The sequence below is a fragment of the Lutra lutra genome, chromosome 4 (assembly GCF_902655055.1).
Source record: "Lutra lutra chromosome 4, mLutLut1.2, whole genome shotgun sequence".
Lineage (NCBI taxonomy): Eukaryota > Metazoa > Chordata > Mammalia > Carnivora > Mustelidae > Lutra > Lutra lutra.
In genome coordinates this window covers 93,727,612-93,747,333 of record NC_062281.1, presented here as the reverse complement: position 1 = coordinate 93,747,333, position 19,722 = coordinate 93,727,612, and the positions used below count along the sequence as shown (strand labels likewise).

At 48.9% G+C, this 19,722-nt stretch overlaps 1 protein-coding gene across 16 annotated transcripts in view; it reads left to right on the top strand.

Annotated features, from left to right (window-relative positions):
- The window catches only part of PDE4DIP (phosphodiesterase 4D interacting protein), a 217,960-nt gene extending 198,560 nt beyond the window's left edge, over nucleotides 1–19,400 (top strand). For 5 of the 16 annotated variants that reach the window (XM_047728742.1, XM_047728746.1, XM_047728745.1 and 2 more), the window contains 14 exons: nucleotides 1,451–1,702; nucleotides 2,711–2,842; nucleotides 3,490–3,609; nucleotides 5,448–5,637; nucleotides 6,533–6,657; nucleotides 10,187–10,411; nucleotides 12,784–12,900; nucleotides 13,660–13,883; nucleotides 15,028–15,171; nucleotides 16,150–16,288; nucleotides 16,591–16,637; nucleotides 16,900–16,926; nucleotides 17,672–17,723; nucleotides 18,414–19,400. In XM_047728742.1, coding sequence (XP_047584698.1) covers nucleotides 1,451–1,702; nucleotides 2,711–2,842; nucleotides 3,490–3,609; nucleotides 5,448–5,637; nucleotides 6,533–6,657; nucleotides 10,187–10,411; nucleotides 12,784–12,900; nucleotides 13,660–13,883; nucleotides 15,028–15,171; nucleotides 16,150–16,288; nucleotides 16,591–16,637; nucleotides 16,900–16,926; nucleotides 17,672–17,723; nucleotides 18,414–18,571 — 1,952 coding nt within the window. In that variant the 3' untranslated portion in view covers nucleotides 18,572–19,400. Of the gene's footprint in view, nucleotides 1–1,450; nucleotides 1,703–2,710; nucleotides 2,843–3,489; nucleotides 3,610–5,447; nucleotides 5,638–6,532; nucleotides 6,658–10,186; nucleotides 10,412–12,783; nucleotides 12,901–13,659; nucleotides 13,884–15,027; nucleotides 15,172–16,149; nucleotides 16,320–16,590; nucleotides 16,638–16,899; nucleotides 16,927–17,644; nucleotides 17,724–18,357 lie in introns of those variants that run through there. The other 11 variants (XM_047728748.1, XM_047728733.1, XM_047728741.1 and 8 more) reach the window with 9 other exon arrangements.
- The last annotated feature ends 322 nt before the right edge of the window (nucleotides 19,401–19,722 follow it).

The window sequence follows — 19,722 nt, the reverse complement described above, 5'->3', positions numbered from 1 at the left end:
TGGAAACAAGCTTCCTCGTGGACAGTGGTGCATGGCGTCTTCTTGGGGCAGCGTGGGGCAAAGATCTCCTTGTGTTAGAGTCTGTCTGGTGTCTTTGCATGGTTTAGGGCATGTGCTCACTGTTGTGTGGCCTGGGCAACCAGGAACATGAGAATGCTGATCGCTGTTACTGATAGACTTGGAACCTTCTACAGCCTTGGCTAAAATGTAAGCTGTTGACAACCCCTGATTTCCCCCTTTGCCTTGTGTTGGCCTGGGGAGGAAGGGGGTGTGAAAGAGGTAGGAAATCACATCTTTACAAATCCCAACTAAAATCTAGATGCTGAGGGTCAGGAGGATAGCTCAGTGACTCTCATTGAGTTAGGCATCTCACTCTAGATCTCAGCTCAGGTCTCGATCTCAGGGTGATGAGTTCAAGCTCCACATTGGTCTCCATCCTGGGCATGGAGCCTACTTAAAAAAAAAAAGATTCAGATGCTGACATTTTTCATCCCCCAGTGATCCTAATGAACATCTATTATTTTGCAGATTGAGGAAGGAGAGACCCATGATGGGTACTTCTCAAACTTGCTGCCAATTAGAATTACCTGGGATGGTTTTAAAACATCCAGTGTCCAAGCTGTATCCCAAGTTAAGGCAAAATCTCTGGGAGGTCCAGGCATCAGTATGTGTTTGTTTACATTTTCCAAGGTGACTGTAGTGTGCAGATAAATTTGAGAACCAGTTACAAATGGAGATAAAAATTGACAAGTAGCCAATTGCATTATCCTCTCAGAGGAGTTTGGCTTGGTTGGAGGGAATGATGACCTCTTCCTCTTTGCTTAGGTCAAGCTACCTGCTTACTATGCTGCCCATGCTGATAATCCCTGAAGGAAAGCAGTCTTCTGAATAGGAATATCCTAAACTACAGACCTGCCCACCTCTCTCTGTCTCTCCCACAGCCTGGACTTCTTTTCACATAGAAGCAGAGATGATTTGGCTCAGGGGAAGGCCCATGATTTCCTAAGATCTATGAGAGTATCAGCCTATGTTAAATGAAAGTTCCCACATCCCTCCATGGATGCTAGCATTGAGCACATCTACGAATAGGAATGTACTATATCCTCCAACTTTGGGACTGAGTTCTCCTTCCAGAACTTTCCTGGACTGTATCATGAGAAATTTTAGTAGAATCCAGGAGTGCAGTCTCTGGACTTTTCCTTTGTGTACACTGGTGACTTCCAGATACTTTGTCCATCCTCCGCCTCATGGTGTCTCATGCCAGCAAACACATGAGGTGAAAGTTATGGCTTTTAGGTTATGGTCTTCATCTAACTGGTATTCTGCAATGGACTGGATTTTCTGACATTGCACATGTACCCTTTGGTGTCCACTTTTAGCAATCCCACACTTCTTTGCTGGTCCTTCCCTTCCAATCCTCTCTTCCTCACTCTGGTTTCTTTCTGCCCAGGTGTCAACACCATCCATCCTGCTTCCCCAGCTGCACTGCCAAGCAACCATTTAGAAGCCAGCTCTTCTCACTATCTCAACCCCGCCCAGCCTCACTCTCCACTGAGGGGCGGCCCAGAACTGGGCAGAATCCTGGAGCCCGGCTACCTGGGCAGTGGCAGCCAGTGGGATGTGATGAGGCCGCAGAAAGGGAGTGTATCAGGTGACCTGTCCTCAGGATCCTCTGTGTGTCAGCTTAACTCCAAACCCACAGGTAAAACATAAAGCCAAACAGGTCGATCTGCGAAATGAAATCTCATTTAGAGTCTCCTAGCTGGGCAGGGACATTTTTCATTTCTCTAGTCCCTGGCTTACAGAGTGGGGGTAAAATGACAGGGTCCTATCTGTGCTGGACCTTTCTAAGTGCCCCACTTCACCCTCCCTGCCCAGGGCCTCAGTGCTGTTCAGGGAATTGGGAAAGTCAGAGATACACCTTGTGCTCTCATGTTCATGTCATTAACTACACAGGAGAAGTTTATATTCACGGACTTCTACCTTATGCCTCCTCTCTGAGGCTGGAGGAAGGGCTTGATGCCTAGTTAAAGAATATTCTGTCAAGTATCCATAAGAAGAATGGTATCAGGCTAGAGTGAAGTCTTCCCTAACACACTCAGGAGAGAAAGTCACACTTAGGTCACCACACCTTTCCTGATACTTCAGTTATTTTTCTAAACCATGTGGAACTCCCTTACCCTCACCGGTTACACTGGTCACCATACACTTACATTTAAAAGTCCCTCATACTTTGGGAAACCTGGGTGGCTCAGCTGGTTAAGTGTCTGCCTTCAGCTCAGGTCATGATCTCAGGGTCCTGGGATCGAGCCCCCCATTGAGGGCTCCCTGCTCAGTGGAAAGTCTGTTTCTCCCTCTCCTTGTGCCCACCCCCCACGTGCTCATGCACTCTCTCTCTCTGTGTGTGTGTCTCTCTCTCTCAAATAAATAAATAGTCTTGAAACTCCCTCACACTTAACTGTGTGTAGGAGGTAGACCCTGGGGCATGCTTCATGTGGTCTGTCCTGGGTTTGACAGCACATTTCCTCTTTAAGCAAAGTTGCTGTGTTCCTGAGTGCCCATGTGAGAGAATGTGGTTGGTGGAAGGGTGGGGATGTTTAGGGATCCTGCTGAGGAGCCAAATGGCCGTGCCCCACTTCCACCTGGGCCCCTCTGGTGACCAGGATTCCTCATCTCGCACCTCTCCCCCATCCTGACGGGATGGTTGCAGGGGCTGACCTGCTGGAGGAACATCTCGGAGAGATCCGGAACCTGCGCCAGCGCCTGGAGGAGTCCATCTGCATCAATGACCGGCTGCGGGAGCAGCTTGAACACCGGCTCAGCTGTGCAGCCCGTGGGAGCGGTAGGAGATGCCCAGAGCTGCCCATGCTGCCACGACCGGGGAGCCTCTGGAGGCTGGGCTTCACACTTTCCAAAGCATGTGCTGGGCTTTCCTCTACTTGCACCTTCCAAACAGTCCGGCAAGGCGGGGGGACAGGTGCTCTTATCCTCACTCAGAGCTAAGAGAGAACTTTTCTCCTGGCAGAGCTAACGAGGCGTGTCTGCAGGGCGTCTGACTTCCCAGCCGGTCCTTAATCTGCTCGTATATGTGCCTGCTGACCTCTCTGCCTTGTCATGGGATTGGCACGTGGTGGAGCCTGCTCAGTGGGTGCCCTCCCGCAGCCACTCACCAAGGCGGCCGTTCTCCCAACACTCTCCTCTTAGGCTGCGTCCCTTGGAGGCCATTCCTTCTACATGCCCCTGTCCTGCCCCCAGCCCCACGGTGGCTCCTGTGGGGACAAGAGCCTCTGGAACAGCTGCAGCTAGGGCACATGGTGGGGCCCACACAGAAACCAGGCATTTGGCTCACCAGGCTTGGGGTCCAGGCCTTGGGGACCCAGACACTCCTGCTGGGTTGGGACAGTATTTCTGGAGGGACAGAATGGGTAGTTTCTGGAAAGCATCTGTTACCCTAATGTGTAACGTGTCTTCTTACACTTTCTGGGACAGGATCTACCTCCAATTTTTACAGCCCTGGCCTAGAACCCACACCTCAGCTCTACAATGAGAACAGAGTCCTTAAGGAAGAAAACCGGAGCCTTCAGACTCAGCTGAGTCGTGTTTCTAGAGGTGGGTGGTAAAAGCCACACACTGCGCTCCTTCCCGGTCCCTTTCCTCCTGGCCACACCAATCACCTTTTGAAGCCAAGAGAAGAAGGTGGAGATAACAGCTAACTAGATCCACCAATCCAAGGTCCTCTGCGGTTCTCAGTCTAGAAGGGGCTACTTCCTGAGAGGTCCCAACCGTGGGCCCTCACACTCCGAGGTGTTCGGGACAAAGATAGCTCTAGCAAACCCACCACCTCTGTGCAACCCACAGATACCCAGATACTCAGTCATTAGTTATGAACTGGATACCAGTTAGGTGTCTGTTCTCCCTGTCCAGACTTTACTGCAGCCTCATGTGTCTCTCCTGGTACTGAGCTGCCATCCCCGTCTCCTCACTGTTTCCCCTCACTCACTCAGTCCGGGCTCCCCTCTGCTCAGTAATCCTCAGGACTCTGTGCCTGGAAGCACCGGCCAGATGCCCACCAAAGCATTCCCAACACTATTTGATGGACATCCAAGGGAGGGGGGCATCATTTCCTCTGTGACCTGGGGGCAGCTGACCTTAGTGTCAATTGACTTGATCAAATCAATATATGGTCAATAAAAATTATATTTATCTGCAAATATTTATTGAATAGCCATGAAAGACTAATACTTTCCTAAAGGATTAAGCCCAGAATGAAAGAATGTTGTGGAACGGGAAGAGACAACAAGTGATGTTTCTTAATCCGTCTCTTCGGAGCAGGAAGATGTGAGAGGAGAGGTCACTGATGGGGAAGTAACGAGACGTCACAGAGAAGAGAGAAGACACAACTGCTAAACCACCATTGCATGCTGGGACAGGCTAGCACAGACCTCAGTGGGGAGAGGTCACTAAGATGTGGACAAGCACGGTGGGCCATGCCCAGGGACCTCCCCCTGGTAGACTGACAGCTCCTGCAGCCTGGTTCTCAGAGCCCCTGTCCTTAGTCTCTGGGAAATCATGCAGGTTATTGAGATTCCACAAGCCCAGAAAAGGACAGATGTCCCCATTTTCAAATTGACGAATATAATATATTCTAAAAACTGTAGACAAGCAGTCTTGATGTTGCTCTTTGGCAAAATTAAAGAAGGGATTATCACACAGATGGTGTGTGAACTTAGAAAATAGCGAGCATTAGAAACCACAGCGTTTGGGGCACCTGGGTGCCTCAGTGGGTTAAGACCTCTGCCTTCGGCTCAGGTGATGATCCCCCACTTTCTGCTCAGTGGGGAGCCTGCTTCCCCCTTTCTCTCTGCCTGCCTTTCTGCCTACTTGTGATCTCTGTTGGTCAAATAAATAAATAGAATCTTTGGGAAAAAAAAAAAAGAAACCACAGCTTTTGGGGCACCTGGGTGGCTCAGTTGGTTAAGCACCTGCCTTTGACTCAGATCATGAACCCAGGGTCCTGAGATGGAGCCCCCTGCTCAGCAGGGAGAGGAGTCTGCTTCTCCCTCTCCCTCTGCTTCCTTCCTGCTGCTCCTGCTTTGTCTCTCTCTCTCAGATAAATAAATAAATTCTCAAAGAAAATGGAGGAAGGAAGGAAGGAAGGGAAGAAGGAATGAAGGAAAGAAGGAAGAAAGGAAAGAAGGAAAGAAAGAAACCGCAGCGTTTTCTCTAATAGCAGGGTAGACCTTATGAAAGCAGAAGATCAAGGGCACTGCAAAGATGGAGGTGATGTGGATGTAGTGAGCTGACACCCTCTGCTTCTCTGAGCAGCTGTGGCATCAGCTTGCATTCCCGTTGCCTTAGTTCTGCACGTCAGGATGGAGGAGCTTGGGCTCCTTGTCTTGCCAGCCTCTGCCCCCACAGTGTAAGTCATCCTGTGTTCTGCTCCCCAGAGCGCTCCCAGGAGACGGAACACCTGAGGGAGGCCCTGCTGTCCTCGAGATCCCGCCTTCAAGAGCTGGAGATGGAGCTGGAGCGCCAAAAGGGGGAACGGCAGCAGCTTCTGGAAGACTTGAAGGAGAAGCAACAGGAGATCTTGCATTTCCAGGAAGAACGCCTGTCCCTCCAGGAGAAAGACTCCAGGTAAAGGGGAGCCCAATAAGAAGGAAGGGGACCCTGTTTTCAGATTTAATGGGATATTGGCAAGATAGGTATTGGAGCCTTTTGGGGCCCTCAGTTTCCCCTCTGCTATTCCTGATTTATGGATGAATCGAGCAGAAGGAAGGACTTCTCTGAGAATGCCTTTTCACTTCAAAGTTGGGAGAGTAAAACCCTATTTTAGAAGGCTTCAGCATATCAGGGGCGCCTGGGTGGCTCAGTCAATTAAGTGTCCGGCTGTTGATTTTGGCTCAGGTCATGATCTCGGTCATGAGAATGAGCCCTGCACTGGGTTTGGCGCTCAGCTTGGAGTCTGCTTGGGGTTCTTTCCCTCCTCTTCTCCCTCCTCTTCTGCTCCTCCTACCACTTGCAGGCAAGTGATCTCTGTCTCTCTCAGATCAATCTTTTGAAAAAAACAAGGGGAGGTTCATTGGATCAGATCCTGGAGAAAAAAATGTTCTCATCCTTCCCATTAGTTTAAGGATATTGGTCTCACTGTAACGTAGGAAGCATCCCCACCAGCCATCATGCGTGTCCCTGACACAAACCCTATGACTGCCTGTCACCAGGAATAGAACACCATAGGGGCAGGAAGAATATGGAGCTTGCCTGTTTGCTCCCAACTAACATAGCTAATGGCATGACATCAAGCAAAGTTACTTCCCGACTAATGTAGCTAATGGCATGATATCAAGCAAAGTTACTTCACCTCTCAGAGCCTCTGTTTCCACATCCGTAAAGTAAAAGTAATGGTCTTCACGATCCCTGGATTGACATCTAGGGCTAAAGCCCCACGATGCGAAGGCTGGCTGACAGCAGGTGGCCTGGAGGGGCCGAGGGGCGCCAGGAGCTCAGCAGGCCCTTGCCTCCCCCTGTGCAGGCTGCAGCACAAGCTCGCCCTCCTGCAGCAGCAGTGTGAGGAGAAACAGCAGCTCTTCCAGTCCCTCCAGTCGGAGCTACAGATCTATGAGGTGCTTTATGGCAATTCCAAGAAAGGGCTGAAAGGTATGTGTTCTCCCTCTCCCCTTCCCGGTTAGTTCCCTGCCCTTGCTTAGGATTCTGGTGTGGTCCTTACCCTGGGAGTTGTAGAGCTCTGGAAAGCTACAGAGTTCTGCCTCAGCCAGGTCTGGGGCTCCCAGTAAGAACAAAGCAGTTCTCTCATGTGCAAAGCCCAGAGGTTGGTGACATGTGCAAGATCCAGCCAAGACATCCTTAAAAGTAGTTGGACAAGAATCCAACTCTGCCTGCCTAGGTGGCCAGAGAAAAGTTGAGCAAAGTACAAGTTACATAGTGATTTAAAAAAAAAATAATTCAAAGAACTGTCCTGATGGCACCATCATGTGAGAAGCTCTTGAATATTGTGAGTAATACATATTGCCCCCATGCAGCCAGTAGAGCGGGTGCCCTGCTCCTACCCTGACACATTCCTCAGGGAGAAAGTTAAAAGATGCGCAACATTTACAGAAATACCTCTGTTAGGATCTAAATTCCAAGCCTGGATTTAAAATTTAAACTGTTTTATTGAGGACTTTTTGCCACCTGCTAAGATACTGATCTAATGTTGGAGAATCTTCTTCTATTTCCCCATTGTTGTTCAAATGGGGGAGGGTATTGTAAACATCAAGTTAATAACCCCAACCTGGCTGGAACAGAGTACTGATGTCAATATGATGAAATTTAGAAAAGATTGGGGCGCCTGGGTGGCTCAGTGGGTGAAGCCTCTGCCTTCGGCTCAAGTCATGATGTCAGGGTCCTGGCATGGAGCCCACATCAGGTTCTCTGCTTGGCGGAGAGCCTGCTTCTGCTTCTCTCTCTGCCTGCCTCTCTGCTTGCTTGTGATCTCTGTCAAATAAATCAATAAAATCTTTATAAAAAAATAAAAGAAATTTAGAAAAGATAAAAAAGAAAGAAAGAAAAAGAAACCCTGAGCTTGATTAAAAATATCAGTGGTAGAGGTACAGGATCAGGAGGCCTGGTTCTCTAGCCATTCATGGACTTGAGAATAGGGAGTTACTTAGAAACCCACTGGGACAAGGAACTTGTAGGCAAAGGTTGCTACAAAAACCAATTCAACCTGAGACCACGGCAGGGTGAGAGACCGTGTCAGAAATATTGTTAGACTGTGGGACACCATCTTGTAAAAGGGACTTTTGGCAAACCAGGGAGCAAAATGAAGACAGGAGCCACCATGCCGGGTGACCAGAAATCTTGAACTGTCGGAGAAACTAAACAATTTTCTGCCTGGACAAGATCACAAGGAGAAGAGAACTGGTTTTTAATATTTGAAGAACTATCAGGTGAAAAAGAGCTGTTGTGTTTGGCATCCCTTTAGAGGTCTGAACAGGGGTATCAAAGGATAAAGGGCAGTAGAATTTGGACTTCATTCTTATGCCTTCCTGACCACTAGAGATTTCGAGTGATAGAATTGCTAGTTTGTGAAGGAATAAGCCTCCCATCCAAGCCCCTTTAAATAGAAAGGGATGACTTGTCAAGGATCCCATAGAAACAGCTCTTGCTTTGGATGGGAAGTCTAAGCCTTTCAATTCTAATTTTTTTTAATTATCTGTTTAAAAATTCCTTAAGCAATACAGAATTTTCAATATTCAGCCAAATTTGAATTTTCATAAAACCTGATTGGATTTCCTAACTTGCTGATGAGAAGGTGAACCAGAACTTGAAGAAGTATCGGGGGCACCGCAGGCTGAGAGAATAGCTTCTGTGCACTCCTGGGAGCATCGGGTCCAGCCTTCCCCATGGAGAGCTTTGTATCAGGGAGTGTGAGAAGTCCGGTCAGTTGAGATGGCTGCTGGTATACAGAGGAGCTATGAAGTACCATGAAAGTTTACATTCTACAGAGTGGGCCATGGAAAATGAGTACGTTTTTCCAAACAAAACAGATACTTGGTGGGAACAGAACTCTCAGGCTAGTGGGACACACTGGAGTCTGGAGACACTCCAATCAGGGAGACCCACTGAATGGGTGTGGTTATGGGGTATTTACATGAGTAGAGTCTGATCTAAGGTGCCGTTGGGAAGATAAAGAGGAATAAAGAGGATAGAAGAGGATAGAAGACAACATTTTTAGAAAGAAGCAAAACTTTGTGAGGATTTGGATATAGGGAAAGAAAGAAAGGAGCTTCATGGAGCTTTGGGGTTGGTAGATACTAACCATAGACTGCAGGTGCCCCGTGAGGACTTCTCAGGGGGAGTTGCCTCCTACCTCATGACCTCCGGCCTCCTTATAAGATGCTATAGCAGTATTTGGATACTATGGTGATTATAAAAACATAATGCAAATGAGTAAAAACAGAAAATATGGGATGTTTCCAGAAAATTTCTCATAGTAAACTCTTATCCCTTATAACTTGTAGTAACAACTTGGAGAAGCCTTTCTATACGAACTTCTTGGGAGCAGTTTTTCGTTTGTAAATTCAGTATTTTTTTTTCCTTTCAATTTTGTTTTTATATGACAGAGGGAAAAAAAATCCTTTCATCCTGACTACATCCTCTTTCATGCCTTTCTCCCTTCTTATAGTTGTTTTAGGAGTCATTTCAAAGCTCCTACCTCTGAAGCCCCATAGTTTCTTATCCTTAATTCTGTAATCCCATGAGAACCATGAATTCTTGTGATAGCTCTTTCATATACTCATTTGGTCACAAAACCTGCCTGAACTGACCAAAATGGTATTCATAGACTTGACTTAACCCCACTCATTGGTAATGTTCACCCAGCTTGTCACGGAAATATGAATGTATTTGCCTAAAGGCCTGTGGTCCAGAGGCAACCTGGTGTATGGGCTACGTGAGAGATGGCGTACGGATCCTATGGCCTTCCTAAACACCAAAACAAATTCTACTCTTTGAAATAGATTTGGCTTCAAGCTTTCAGAGAAGATATGTGGTTTAGTAGAATATTTCTTAGCTGTCCTCATCCCTACTACAAAGAAACAGACTGTGGTAGCCAATGGAGATTTAAAACAAACAAAACGAAAACGTGGCGACGTAGAATAGTTCAGTGAGTTGTGACCCCTGGCCTCTAGCAGAGACTCCCATTCCTCCATGCTGCCAAAGGCCCAGTGCCTCCTCTCCTCTCCCTGGTGACCTCCTCCTCCTTTCTGCTGTGACTCCTGAGCTCGGAGGCATCCGATTTCCTCCTCCTGAATCCCCAGGACTTCTCTAGCCCAGTGCTGACCCCCCTATCTCTGAAGACCCTGCTCTCAGGCCTGTAGGACTGGGTGACTGTGGAAGTCAAATAATAATATTTGACTTTGACCCCACCTGCTCATGGAAGGCTCTCCAGATGCAGGTGGTCACGTGAGCCTCGAGGCAGTTCCGGTGTGCGGTATCTCGCTCAGTGAGTGCGGAGACCCACGCAGGAAACGGAGGAAGCTCCATCCCAAATGGGTTGCCTGGGGCCCTGAGAGGACAGCGTGGTCCTGAGCAGAAAGGAATGCCCCAGAGGAGTGTTCTGACAAATGCTTGGAAAAGCTTGGATCTGAGCCACCAGACCCCTTTTCTCTCTCTCTTCTTTCAGCTCCCTCCTGGGATGCCTGTCTCCAGGTCCCTTTGAGCAGTGAGCTGAGCCACCTGGTGGCAGAGATCCGAGCTTTGCGAGGGCAGCTGGAGCAAAGCATCCAGGTGAACAGCTGTCTGCGATTGCAGCTGGAGCAGCAGTTGGATGGCGGGGGGAGCAAAGCCAGCCTCAGCCCCTCCTCCGCCCAGCAGGAGGACCCTGGAAACAAGCAACTGCTCCTCCAAGGTAGGAAGGGCAGGGGGACCAGGAAGCCCGTGGCCAGTGAGGCAGTGGCCTCGATGTCTGTGGTGGAAGGGATCTTCCCTCTTCCACACTCCTTAGGATCCGGGTGAAATCAGAGGTATTTCAATCTCCAACCTTGGGCGAGAGGGTGGGATTGAGGGTCCCAGCTGGCTCGGGCCCCAGATTCTGAGTGTGCCGGTACAGGTTGCTTGCCTTGGGCACAGTGTTTGAAGTCCCCAGGTACTGAAGCCTTACTTTCCTCATCTTCAGGGTGTATCTTATGGACAATTATATGTATGTTATATGGTAATATGGTAATTAAGCCTTAAGTGCAATAATTTACAAGTGACTGACACAGTAAGCATCGTTCAACAGTTAATAGCTTGTGAGTTAACATCTATTCCTTGTATTTGTGGAGTGCTTTAAAATTTACCACGAGTTTTCAAACAGTTTTCCAAACTGTTTCATCTGAGGTAAGGGAGGTTTTACTTCCGTCTTTCATCGTGGGAAAACTTTGAGATTGAGACATTAACCAGCTAAGACCTGACCCAGGATTTGAACTGGATGTTTTTATTTCCAGCTTCTGGCCTTCCTCCTCACGTCCTTCCTCCTCACCAGCCTCTGTCTCGGTATCGCTTGCTTTCCAGATTCCCATTCCCTGATTGGAGGGGAGCTCAGCTGAGTAGAAACCATTCCTGTCCCACAGGCAATGCTGGTTGTGGAAAGCAAGGGGATGATAGCCCCCTTTATTCCCAGTGGCTGTCATTCCACCCCCCTACCCTCTGCATCTGCCCTTCCAGATACTGCCTTGCCTGCGCTCTCCCTCTCTTCTCAATGTCCTTCATCCAACCCCCTTCGCCTAGCTTTAGTCTGAATGTTAGTACTGTCCCCCTTCCTTCTTGACACACTCATTTCAACTTATTCTTTTCTTTTTTTTAATTAACCATCTTCTCTCACCTCCAGGACTCTATTTTCAATTTTATTTCAGTAGGAGCCATTTCTGCTCAGGATTCTCTAAAGATGAGCTTTCAGACACGTTCCTGCCTGCTCTTCCTGGGGCATGTTAATCCTTAGCTTTTCCCCCTGGTCCTGCTAGATTTTCACTAATTAGGCACTGACCTCACTTGTCAAATGAAGGTGACACTTCCAAGATCCTGTGTTGTGACCATTAGATGAGAAAGTGTCACGTGAACTGTGTCCCATAGTAACTGCTCAGCCACAAAAAGGGTGGGATGGCTGGCTCTCCCTGGGGAGCCATGATGGTTGTAGTGTTCAGTTATAACTCCCCACTCTGCCCTCCTGGCCAGCTTTCCTCCATCACCGCGTCCCCACGACCCCAGCCAGGGTTCAGCCCCAGTGACTCCGACACTGTGCCCGGTCCTTACCCACCACAGTGGACTGAGCTGGAGAGCTGGTTCTAGGCCACCTCCTGAGCAGGATTTCTTGCCTTCTCTGATATTTTCCAATTCTTCCATTGTAGGATTGCTGCCTGGTCTCCAGGAGGGTGTCTCTAACCTGCCATGCCTTCCATCTCTACCCTTCTCATCCTGCTATATTTTTCCCATCACTAACTCATCAGAATGGTGATTGGAATGCTAGTTTAATTGCCCACAAGTCCATTCATACTTTGACTCAGTATTTTTGACACATTTACTACACATATCTGATGTGGAAATATTGGGGTTCAGAGCTCAAGAAATAATTCTTGAGACCTTTTCAGTGCAAAAAGTTGTTTTTATGATAGCATAGGGACAGGACCAGTGGGCAGAAAGAGTGGCACTAGGGTTGTGAGGAGCCATTGATTATATAGTTTGGAATTGGGGGAGCTACATGCAAAGGGCAGTTTCCAAAAGGACTTTAATATGCTAAAGAAGATGCATGAGATCCTGGAGGCCTGGCTTTTGTCAAGCTAAGACTGTTTTTCCCTCTAGTAGGTCATTAAGTTTAAGACAGTTGGGGTTCCTGTAATGTCTTATTCTGCCTGCCTCAAATGTTTGTCAGTGGACTGCAGGTTATAAGGAAATTTAACTTTATGTACATTTCCTTTTGCCTTTGTTCTCCATATCATGGGTTTAGTTACAAGGCAGTGTATTAAAAATTGCACCCATAATTATATTCAAAACGCAGGCTAGAAAAATGCACCTAATAATCGTTCAAACCAGAAGTTTCTTCTCATGGAGCTCGCTTCCATTAAAGGGACATGTTCTTGTTCCAAACCAAGGGATTTGTTTGCTGTTGCTTACCATCACGGTTGGGGTGTAATGAGGACAATCCATACTGCCTTAGGTCTCTGCTGGTGATAACTAGGCTGTGCGTGGGTTTGGTTAGTGGTGGTTCCAGGGTTCCTGAAAATTGTTGTTGTCTTTACGTCCCAGACTCCATTGCTTCCCCTCCAGTCCGAGATGTTGGCATGAATTCTCCAGCGCTCACATTCCCCAGCCTTTCTGCTGCTGCTCCTGGCTCAGAGACCACCATTTTCAAGAGGACAAATGGTAAATATGGCAACGGAAGGATTCAGGGATTGATGATGGAGAATTACCAATACAAGTAGCCTTTGTTTACTAATGGGCACATTACCTGAATGTAGAGATTTTTCTCCTTGGGTCCCAAAGTCTTTAGCCCTACTCACTGCACCTTCTGTGGCCACCTGTTTTGCCATTATTCTTCCTCCTGTGGTTTTCCTATTGCTCTGTTGTGCTTCACTGCACAGTGATCTCTCCGTCCTTGAAAGTGCTCTCTGTGTCTGGCTTAATTTCTTTGTCTGTGTCTTCTTTTTAAAAATGGGTTTATTTTTTATTTATTTTATTTTATTATTTTATTTTTTCAGTGTTCCAAGATTCATTGTTTATGCACCACACCCAGTGCTCCATGCAGTACATGCTCTCCTTAATACTCACCACCAGGCCCTCCCAAACCCTCAGCCCCCTCCCTTCCAGTACCCTTAGTTTGTCTGTGTCTTCTTAACTGGAAATTTAAAATTTTTTATTAAAATAATATTTGTCCTGGATATTTCATTTGTCAATAAGGATAAAATTTTGCCTCTTGGCAATTTGATCATTATGATGATGTAAGAAAGATCATAAAAACATAGAACCCAGAAATCTATGGACTTCACACCTGGCTTGTACTTTTCCCAGAGTGTCTTTCCTATTCCTGGCCTCTTTCACTCCTTGATGTCTATTTTAGAATGAAGTGGACTGAGGATATGCTTATCACTGTGGATTCTATGTTGTTCTGGTCTTGTTTTTCAGAGCTGGATTTGGATGCTTCTCCAGTGATGAAGAATCCCAAGCTGGAGGGTGAAGCTACTGATGGGTCCTTTGCCAATAAGCATGGCCGCCATGTCATTGGCCACATTGATGACTACAGTGCCCTAAGACAGCAGATAGGGGAGGGCAAACTGCTGGTCAAAAAGATAGCAGATCTTGTGAGATCAGCCTGCACCTTCCCTGGCCTTGAAACTCAGGGCAGAGAGGTAATCACACTGTAGGTCTAAAGTGCTCCTTTTCCTTGTGCCCTTTTTCCTTCTGATCTTAGCTCCTTCTTCCACTGCATATCTCCTATAGCCGAGTCTACATCTTCTGCTTACACCCGGCTGGGCCTTTCTTCTCCATCTCCTGTTTTCACTATACACTCTGCCCTGACTGACGTTTCCTCTCAGAATCACAGAAGAGCCAGAAGAGAATTGTCATCCTCATAGTAGGGGATTTGCTGAGTATTGGCTTATGTGTTGTGCTCTACTGAGCACCCTCTGCTCACTTATTATCTGGTCCAGTCACCCTAGCAGGTGGTCATCTGTCGGCAGAGTAAAATCACTTAATCAGGTGGCTGGAAATTCAGGATTTGCATCTGCAGTGGCCCCATGTTGTGGAAGGGGCGAAGCCTGGCAGCCATGGGATTTCTGGGCAGACTGAGCAGGGCAGGGAAGCGGGCAGCACACCTTCTCAGAGCGCTTCCCTGTTCAGAGACCAGGTACCATCTGCTGTGCTGTTTGAGTCGCTGGAGGTACATGGATGGGCAGGGACAGCCCTGTCTGCAAGAGACTCCACCCTAGAGAGAAGGCCACATATCCAAGTAAATAGGGACAACAGAGGATCTGGGCTCAGTGTCGGAAGCCATCCTCTGAGTTGGGAGGGTGCAAACACAGAAGGGGTCCTTGGGCCAGGCAAGGAAAGTCACAGGCTCCTAGAAGAACCACTGGTGAGATACACAGCTTCTGGGGGTGGTGGAGGATAGCATTCCACGTAGAGGGAATGGCATCACAGTCCTTGGAGCTACAAATGGTTCAGCCCAGTTGAAGCAGAGGTATGATTTAGAGATATGCATGGGGCTGCCAAAGCAAAAATCAGGGACCTTAGACCCGAGAGCACGGAGCAGGACTAGCAGCTTACAGAGAGTATGAGAAAAGTCAGAATCTAGTGATTCTTACAAGTTGGAGGTCACTGCTAAAGTGGAGATCCAAGGCTTCCAGGTTTAAAAACGGTTTCAGAGGTTCAAGTGGGCCCATGCCTGTGCCTCACTCATGAGGGAAACCTGAGCCCTGTGCTGGGGGAGCCAGAGCAGGGGGAAGAGAATGATCTCTCAGTCTGGTGCCCAGGGCTATCTCCCCATTCTCCCAGGTGCCTGGCAGCAAAGGCATCCATGAACTTGGGAGCAGCGCCCAGGCCCTGCAGCACACGCTGGACGAGTCAGCCTCCCTCCTCACCATGTTCTGGCGAGCGGCCCTGCCCAGCTCCCCCAGCCCTGTCCTGTCTGACAGCACAGTGAGTGGCAGCCTCCTTCATCGCTTCTGCCCTAAATGCCATTCTGCCTCCTCAATTCCCAAGTCCTAAAGGTCAGGAGCTGGACAGTTGAGTTGGGACGGGGGGCCTTAGGGGAGCATCCCTGGGGGAAGACCTGTCATCCATGGTGGCGGCTGGCAGGGTATGTCCTATGACAATCCTTCTCCTCCCACCCTGTTTGGGTTCTTTCACTTTCTGAACTTAGCTGAGCCAAAAAATGTAGGGACCTGTGAAAATGTCGACATCCCCTTTCCCCACGCCATCCCCACAGAATGTCACCATGAGATGAGCAGCTTCCTGGAGCCACCCACTGCATCCCACATACAGCTTTCCTCCACATCTCTGGGCCAGGCCTGGGAGAGTCAGCTGCCCCAGGTGCTCTCAGATATGAGGCCTGGACTCTGGTCGGGGGGAGTGTGGACAGCAAATTTTCTCCATCTCCCACCACCAGCCCCGCCTAGGAGCCTGAGGCCAGATTAAAGCACTAATACCTTATGGGCCCCAACTATGCTGGTTCTGAACAGAGGCAGAAGGTGTTCTGCCATCTTGAAGTTGTTCCAGAGATTTATAGAATTGCACACTATCTCCCCAGGCAAAACACGCCCAGCTAGCAAGTCTTATCTGTGAGGCCCGGTTCTAGAACCAATGTCAGCACTGAATGTGTGCTCTTGGTCCACCGCTGGGAGTCCTGGCACTGCCCGGGGATCAGGGCCTCTACCGCCACAGGAGTGGAGGCCTGTGTCCAGGTGCATGGGGGCTGCCGGGGTCTCAGCGTGCTGACCTAATGCCCTCAGTCTAAGCTGGCCTCAGCTGGAGCCTTCTAGTGTCTCTCCTGGAGGGACTCCAGTCCAGAAATCATTGAGAGGATTGTAGAATCCTGCTTTTGATTTTCAAAAGCCACAAAGCGTCAGGTGCTTGAGGCCTTCTGACCTGTGACAGAGAGCTGTTTCCCTTCCCCAGGGACAGTCCCTGCAAAGGGAACTTCTGGAACTGAGAACCAGACTGTCCAAACAGGAGAGTGTCCTTCAGAGCACAGCGGAGCGTCTGAAGACTGCCAACCAGCAGAAAGAAAGCATGGAGCAGTTTATCTTCAATCAGTGTGGGTGCCCCTGAGCCAGGGGATGAGAGAGGAAAGTAGGGGTGGGAGGACTTCCAGGCTCCCCACTGTGCTGCCGATGGACCCTGACCAGACAGACTGGGTGGGGTGGGGAGGAGGGCTGAGGACCAGTGTGATGTCCCCAAACCTCCTGTGCCATGAGTAATTGGGGATGCAGAGGGAGGGGTGCATGGGGCAGCAGGAGACCCTGATCTGAGCCTCCAGAAAGACACCCTTTGGAACACACTAGGCAAGTATGGCCCCAGATGGTCACTTCTACCTATTGGGCTGTTTTGTTATTTTAGTGACCAGGACACATGATGTTTTGAAGAAGGCAAGGACTAATTTGGAGGTAAGGACACCACTGCACCTGCCAGAGCCACAGAACCCAGCCCAAATCCATCCCCACCTGTCTTCAGAGTCTGCATATGATCCCTGACCCACTCTGACCTTTCAGGAGATTTCAGTTCATTCCTAGGACTCAGGTCCTCACTAAATGTCCTTCTAGCTTCACTCCCCATCTCCTCTCCCACCCCAGTCCCTTCCCTGCCATCTCATCTCCCTGTGACATCGTGACCCTCTTCTCTCCTCACTGCACTTCTTCCCTCCTCTAGGCCAAGTCAGGAGTCCGAGGAAAGCAAGTGAGTTGATTCCCAAGACCAGAGGACATGGGGAGTATGCCTCTAAATTAGCTTCTAGGAAAGGGGCTCTGGGGCCAGCTCTAGTGTTTCCTGTAACCCTTTTCACTTCATGAAAAAATAAACCCGAGATGCCATCAAATCGGTTGATTCTGTTGCACACTCTATTGGCAGAGAATAGCCATTCAATCTTAATCTTTCTTTTTCCAAAGGAAACCAACCATTGGGTCTTCTTGACCTAAAAGAGATTTTGATAATAAATAAAAATAAAACTTGAAGGGAAACATTTTGTGTATATGGCAGGTATTCTGTACATTTACTTGAAATACTAACCCGATCCCTAGCAAGTAAGCTGAAGTGTACCAAATGGCTTGTAAATCAGAAACTAAACCTTTAGGGGAACCTTGGTGGCTCAGGCAATTGAGCATCTGACTTGATCTTGGCTCAGGTCTTGATCTCAGGGTTGTGGTTTCAAGCCTCGTGTTGGGCTCCACGCTAGCCATAGAGATTCCTTAAAAAAGAATAGGGAAAGAAACTAAACCCTTCACTGGATGTTAAAGTTCTGCCATAAGTAATTGGACCTGTTCCTGGGAATGTCCCTGATGTAGCCTGAGAGAATATTGATCCCATGGTGTGAAAATGGGTCGGGCCATGACTTCACCCTCCCCCTCAACCTTTTTTTAAATTTTTTTTCTAATTCCCTTTTTTTTCTTCTCTGATGATTCCTTTCTTTCCTGAGCCTCTTTAGAAGATCACATACAAGATGGCCTCTGTAAAGCCTTATTCCTGTCCCAGCAAAGGTAACCCAATAGCCCCACACACCCACTGGCTTCCCCATGTTTGGAAGTTTCCTCTGCACTTTCCAGAGACCAATGGAAAGGGCCTGAGGCCTGCGTTCCAATCCCAGGCTTGTCACTAACCGGCTCTGTGGCCTTGGCCCATCCATCTGTAAGAGGTGGCACTAGGGGCTGTTGGAGCTCCCTGCTGACGGGGCCTCTCCCTCTCCTCTCCTCATTAAGTACATGGGACATGAACTGAACAGGGGACTTCCCTGCACAACATCCTCTCCTTCCTACAACAGGCTGTTTCTTCATGGGCGTGTTTCATACTAAGTGCTTTGGTTCCCGGGAGGTCACAGAAGCCATCGTTTTGCTCCAAGTGAATTAGGGAGTGGACTGGCCTGTGAAGATCTGAGCACCTCATGTGCAGTGGCTCTGAGCAGGGCTGTCACCCGCCCAAGGTGGTGGGGAAACTTCCCTCTTACCTGGTGGCTTGAGGGGCTCCACAGATCCACACCCCCTCCCCTGGGCTCATCCTTCTGACAGGCTCTTGCTGAGCTCGAGGTTCAGCGCCCGCCCAGTGCTCACTGCAGCTCAGGGAGCCACCAGCAGAACCTGATACTAGGTTCTCACCTTGTCATATTTCTGTCTCCAGGTGAAGTCTCTAAGGGTGCTGCCGTGCACCCCAGTCTTGTGACCCTTGCCTTCCAGGAGCCACTGAAGAAAAGGAGCCACCGGAGGTCCTTCAAACAGCAGGAAGACTGGGCCTGTCCCCCTTTGGTGCAGATCCCAATCTGCTGAGAAGACCTGGAGCCCAGTCCTCCACACCTGCCAGAGGGTCCCATCCTCTTCCCCGTGGAGGAGGATGAGGGCAGACAGCCTCTCCTGTGGCTGAGGAACACCACCCACCTGGGGCTGCTCATCCCAGCACTGGTCTGTAGAGGAGCTCCTGACAATGCTTTTGCACACCTCACTGGCCTGGGAACCGGACACAGCCAGTCCTCCCTCCAACGCCTGCCCTCAGACGGTCAGCTAGGGGACACAGGACCCTGCTTCCTACAGATGGGACCTCTGATCCCCACACAGGAGCTCCTCAGCCCTTTCCAAAGCCCACGAGTGACAGCAGTGCCCTGGGGGCCAGTGGGGCTCAGCCAGCACAACCCCCACATCCATGCTTCCCTGGGGCTGGCTTAGCCTGGCCACCGATCAGCTGGGCATCCATCTACACCAAGGCACCTGTGTGCTTTGAATGCTCCTGGTGAAAGTGGTGGCTTCCCATGTGCCATCTCCTGCTTAGCCTAGCACCTCCTAGTCCCCTTCTTTTATGATCTCCGAAGTGTGGCCACCTCACTCTGAATATGCTGTTCCCTTTCATCACCCTAACTCCTCTCTGGGGAACTCGGGCTCAGGGTCAGCCCAAGCCCATTGAAAGTCCTATAAGACAAACCAGTGATCATTTTTAAGTGGCACCTGAGAAGCCCCAGTTGTGGGAAAGCCTAGTCTGTGTCCTGCCAGTGCTTTAGAAGGCATGTACGTGTGTATAAATGTATGATAGATATTTATATATGTTGCTATAGTAATTTGTCGAGGGCAACATAACTGGTGGACAGGGTCAGTTAGAGGAAATGAAACACAGTCCTTTTGGCGGCTATGAAAGTAAAATGTGTACAAAGAAATAAAAGTTTTTTCCTCACCTGCTCTGATTTTGGCACCAGTCTCTAGGCTGAGCGTGTAAGAGTAGGAAAGACACACTGTCCCTAAGAAGGTCATAGACTACTATTGAAGTCTAAGTTTAAAAGGAGTTTTGCCTTCTCTGTCATTTTGTAAGAATCCCCAATCTAAAAATATTAGAGAGTGGTTCTTAGGTTTGGATAGCCTTAGAATCAGCAGTGCAGATCACAGGAGCCACTTCTTGGGCTCCAATCCCAAGTATTTCATTGGTGTGTGGCCTGAGAATCTGCATTTCTTACACAAATAACCCAGGTTCTTCTTTTCTTTTTTCTTTTGGGTTTCAGAGTTT